Source organism: Micropterus dolomieu, linkage group LG23 (genome assembly GCF_021292245.1).
Source record: "Micropterus dolomieu isolate WLL.071019.BEF.003 ecotype Adirondacks linkage group LG23, ASM2129224v1, whole genome shotgun sequence".
Lineage (NCBI taxonomy): Eukaryota > Metazoa > Chordata > Actinopteri > Centrarchiformes > Centrarchidae > Micropterus > Micropterus dolomieu.
In genome coordinates, this window is record NC_060172.1 from 4,337,414 (window position 1) to 4,342,388 (window position 4,975).

At 44.3% G+C, this 4,975-nt stretch overlaps 1 protein-coding gene across 1 annotated transcript in view; it reads right to left on the reverse strand.

The window, feature by feature from the left end:
• Nucleotides 1-4,635, reverse strand: part of LOC123962998 (T-cell immunoglobulin and mucin domain-containing protein 4-like) — a 21,979-nt gene extending 17,344 nt beyond the window's left edge. Inside the window, exons 1-4 of the mRNA XM_046039514.1 lie at nt 4,381-4,635; nt 3,813-4,154; nt 3,584-3,684; nt 23-40 (exon numbers count right to left, since the gene is read on the reverse strand). Of these exons, the coding sequence (XP_045895470.1) occupies nt 23-40; nt 3,584-3,684; nt 3,813-4,154; nt 4,381-4,441 (522 nt within the window). The 5' untranslated portion in view covers nt 4,442-4,635. The remainder of the gene's footprint in view (nt 1-22; nt 41-3,583; nt 3,685-3,812; nt 4,155-4,380) is intronic.
• Nucleotides 4,636-4,975: the final 340 nt, after the last annotated feature.

Genomic DNA, 4,975 nt, shown 5'->3' on the forward strand with positions numbered 1-4,975 from the left:
AACTTGTGATAAGATAACTGACCTCCGGAGCCCGTGTGACCTGCGTGGGTTCGTTGTCTGTGACATCACTTCCTGTCGTTGCCGTGATGGTCGTTGATCTGACTGTGCAGGTAGGAAGAGGAGCTGTGGGGTCAGAACACAGACAGAATACAGGAAGTTCCTGCTCAGTAGGAAAAGCAGAAGGAACTCCTTTTGTTCAACAGGCAGGAGGGAGGAGTGGACTGCTGGGTGTGAAAAGAGTCACTGTGGTTTGTTTCTTTTAACCAACAGCAGCTGCTTCATCTGTGACTGTTCTGTGTTTCTGGACCTCTTATAGACAGAACAGCAGCTCCTCTGGTCTCTCTCTAACCCTGTTTAATCAGCTTCTTCCTGAATTCATTTGGAGACATTAAGAAGTGACGTCTCAACCTGTCCTGCAGTTAAAGACAAACACAACATAGATCCTGATTCCTGATGGACTGAAAGACTCAAATTCAAAATAGGCCCCACCAACAGCACTCTTAGCTGTGATGGACTCCACCTGTTGAACACTTTGTTCTGTATTTAAATCAGAGTTTATGGATCTCTGAAGCTTCAACATGCCGTCTGTCAAGTTTCCTTTTTCAAACAGCAAAAACTGTGTCTCACCTCTCTTGATGATCAGATCAAGGTGAAGTTTCTCATCATTGAACCATCCAGGTATCTCCACCCTGCACACGTACCGTCCAGCATCCGTCTCTGTGAGGTCCAGTATGGTCAGAGAAACATCACCTGCCTCCAGTCGTCCCAGTAACTGATACCTGCTGGAAGCTCTGGTTATCACTTTATGTCCGTCTGTGGAGATGAGCAGGTTGTTGCAGCCAAACTTTGGTAATTCACCTCGACCCCAGCAGACTTCCAGCGGTCCATAATAGGTGATGTCATATTTACAGGACAGAGTGACGCTCTGACCTGTTTGACCAACAACTGAGCTGCCGTCACTTTCACCGACTGTGGAGGCAGAAAGAAAGACAGAGTTTAACCGCTCAGTTCAGCAGCAGAGTTAAAGCTCTTTAGTTTATTCTGCATAAAAGCCAAAGAGACGCTGTAGATTTAACAGTAACAGCAGAAGCTCAGATTTATATGCTGTCATTCTTTATGATGTACGCATGTATATAAAGTTGAGTTTAAAGAAAGTTAAAGTACCTGTACCTGTGAGAAGAACGAGCAGCAGCATCAAGTCCAACCTGCTCTCAGTCTTCATGATCCACATCGAACTGACAGATGGTCACGATGAAGCAACATGCACCCAAGTAAGCGAGTGGTGGTTTTCAGGTTTCAGTTTTACAGGTTGGTTTGTTTTTAACTACACACGCAAAAATGCAGAAACACACCCCCTGATGAGACTCTGCAGCCTGTGGTTTCATGATGATGGTGCAGAACTGAAACAGTGACACCACAGGACCCTGGTCGTCCCGGCCTTTCTGTGTGGAGTTTGCATGTTCTCCCCGTGTCCGCGTGGGTTCTCTCCGGGTGCTCCGGCTTCCTCCCACCGTCCAAAGACATGCAGGCAGCTGATGTTACAGAGTGTGTTTGTGTGTGTGTGTACTGACAGGTGATCAGCAGCAGTGCAGGTACGATGATGATGATGAAGGAGACTCTCACTGTGTTTCCAACGAGGCTCTGCAGACTGTTTACCTGCTGGACAGCTGTGCTCCACATCTGTCAACACACACACATTTTCAGGGGTGTGTGCTAATGAACTGTTGAAATCAGCTCAGCTTCTAGAGAGAAGCAAAACAACGTAATACAAACAATAATTCCATTTTTATTTGAAATAGTTTCCGAGGTGCGTTCAGTAGGAAGAATCTGCTGGGAGCAGTTAGAGTTTTGATCTTTGCTCCGACTTTCCTGCATCTCTTTACGTCATGAGAGAACACGTGAATAATCCGATCGCTGTCCGACTGGTGTCAGTTTGGTGTTGTTTTGTTTGCTCTGTGGGAGGAGATAGTGATGCAGAACCTTGAAAGTACGGTGGCCCTGAAAGCTCATGCAAACACATACAAAAGAAGAAAACACTTGCAACACGTGCAAAGACTGAAATGCTGCAGCCAGAGATGTACTGGGACTGAAACTCAGCCGGGACCTTGGAGATGGAGATGCCTTTAGGGCACGAGCAGAAAGACTTTTCTGCAGTTATTTTAATACTAATAGGGCTCTAACATCCAAATAAAGAGCACTAACTGTGTGCGCGTTCTAAAATATTGCACGTGTAATTTTAGTACCTGTTATGGGTGATTTACTAAAAATTACTGCGTAGATGACAACAGGAGCAAACACAGTGGAAGTGGGTGCGTAAAAACCTTGGTTTATTTCAATGGAAATCGTCTAATAGGTACTAATAGGCTAATTTAATGAATATCACTGTCCAATCACATCACATGTCTGAATCTCATAAATATTACCCGTGAGATTAGGGTTATCCCTTTTTGACTTTATTGCACACACAAGACTAAAATTATTAGCATCAGCAAGTTATGGTGGCGTTTCAGTCTAAAAGTTTTACTCGCCACCAGGCGCCTCTGTGTTTGCGTAGCTTAAAGCCCCAAAGCTTCATAATGCTTCATCCACTCATGACTACTCGCTAGCTGATGTCAGCTGATCTGACTGCGTTTGAGGGACTATTTTGTCCCACAGATGAGTCAGCTGTTATTTATACCGTACCTTGGTTATGTAACTTAAAAATAGTAACATCAGATAAGTTTTGCCTCTTTTTAGTTGCCAGGAGTGAAAATGACTGATCTTCCACATTTGTTGCATTTTAGATTAACTCCAGCTGGAGAACAGTTAAATAAAAAAGAGATTGTAATTGTAGCTCTACAGGACGATTATTTTCCAAAGCAACATTCATCTTTTTCCCAGATAATGTTCAGATTTTTAGGCATTCTATCATCTCAAACAGCAGGAAAATAGTGCATTTAGCCGGCTTACTGGGAAAAAATGTCTCCGGACACCCCTAGATTTGGGCTAAGCCCTGAATGTTTACATCTGGCTCCGCCTCTGCTACCAACATTTATTTAGCGTCTCTGTTGCACTTGTCACACAAACCTGATGGAAAGTAAAGACTAGTTTGGCCCAGTATGACAGGCCGAGCTGGCTGATCGTGGATCATAAAGTAAGAGAAATTGAAAAATAAAACTTATCGAGGGCCAGCCCGCCCCTAGAGATAGGAGTCTTTTTTGTTGTTGTTGCTGACAACAGCATTCGGCAGGTCTAAACCGCAGGTTGTCATTTTCTCTGAAGCCCTGCACCCCTAATCTGGGCACCGTCTCAGACCCTGAAGGTGTGAAAGAACCAAAACCACAAAGAGCTTATCACACAAAATACATCTTCCTTTACACCAGCTTACCAAATCACATATCGGTACATAATATTTTAGAGTGTTAAAACCTAATGAACGAAGCAGTTTGGACTCATTTCTGTTTGTTCTGAACGCAGCACGTGTTCTCAGAGTGGGTTTCTTGGTTTGAGCCTTCAGGGCCGACGGGTGAAAAACTTTAAATACAGTTATTTGATTCATTCTGGAACTAAAGACTAAAATGAAACTTGTGATGAGATAACTGACCTCCTTAGCCCATGTGACCTCCGTGGGTTTGCTTTCTGTGACATCACTTCCTGTCAGTGCTGAGATGGTCGTTGATCTGACTGTGCTGGTATGAAGAGGAGCTGTGGGGTCAGAACACAGACAGCTCAGATTAAATCAGATCTCTGAAGCTTCAACATGCCGTCTGTCACGTGTCCTTTTTCAAACCCCACAAACATTAAAAAATGACATCCTTTAAACAGCGTCTCACCTCTCTCGACGATCAGATCCAAGTGATGTTTGTTATCATTGAACGGTCCCTGTACCCTCACCCTGCACCCGTACCGTCCAGCATCCGTCTCTGTGAGGTCCAGTATGGTCAGAGAAACATCACCTGCCTCCAGTCGTCCCAGTAACTGATACCTGCTGGAAGCTCTGGTTCTCACTTTATGTCCGTCTGTGGAGACGAGCTGGTCGCCGCAGCCTAAGGTTGGTATTTCACCTCGACCCCAGCAGACATGCTGCGCTCCATGTTTGCTGATGTCATATTTACAGGACAGAGTGACGCTCTGACCTGTTTGACCAACAACTGAGCTGCCGTCACTTTCACCGACTGTGGAGGCAGAAAGAAAGACAGAGTTTAAAGGTAAAGCTCTTTATTTTAATCTTTTTACTTCCAGGGTGGATAGAGGCTGAAAGAAGATATTCTGCATACAAACTCCAGAGAGCCTGTAGATTTATCAGTAACAGCAGAAGCAGATTTACCTGCTGTTACTCTTCATCTAATAATGTACCCATGTCTTTAACGTTGAGTTTAAATAAAGTTAAAGTACCTGTACCTGTGAGGAGAACGAGCAGCAGCATCAAGTCCAACCTGCTCTCAGTCTTCATGATCCACATCGAACACCTTGAAAGACTGAAGCAGCTGAAACACAGCGAGAGTTGGCGGCACGAATCCACGCTGAAGAGAAGCTTTCACGAGTAAGTGAGAAATGTTTTCAGGTTTCAGCTTTAGAGTTCCGTTTGTATTTGACCACAAACAAAAGCCTGCAGAAAGAAACACCCACTGAAGAGACACAGCAGCCTGAGGTTTGAGCTGGTGCAGGAGAGACACTCTGACACCACAGAACAACTGTTTTAAACAATCAACTTTGGATTGACTAACTTTATTCTATACAGTGTTGATGGACAATGATGCCAGCTGGTGAGGCTGTAGGTTACTGATGGTCACTAGAAGAACATCTTTATTCCAGCCTCAGTAATACGTGTAACGGATCTCATGTTTCAACATCTCTGTTTTCCCTCTTCACTGTTCACTCCGGCCGGTAAATCTGACTTTAGTTTTGTTTGGAGGCTGAATGGTGACCTGAAAGTTTACAGATCTGAAATCTCTTATTTTAAAGTGTGACTTCTGTGCTGAGATGAAGGTGGAAA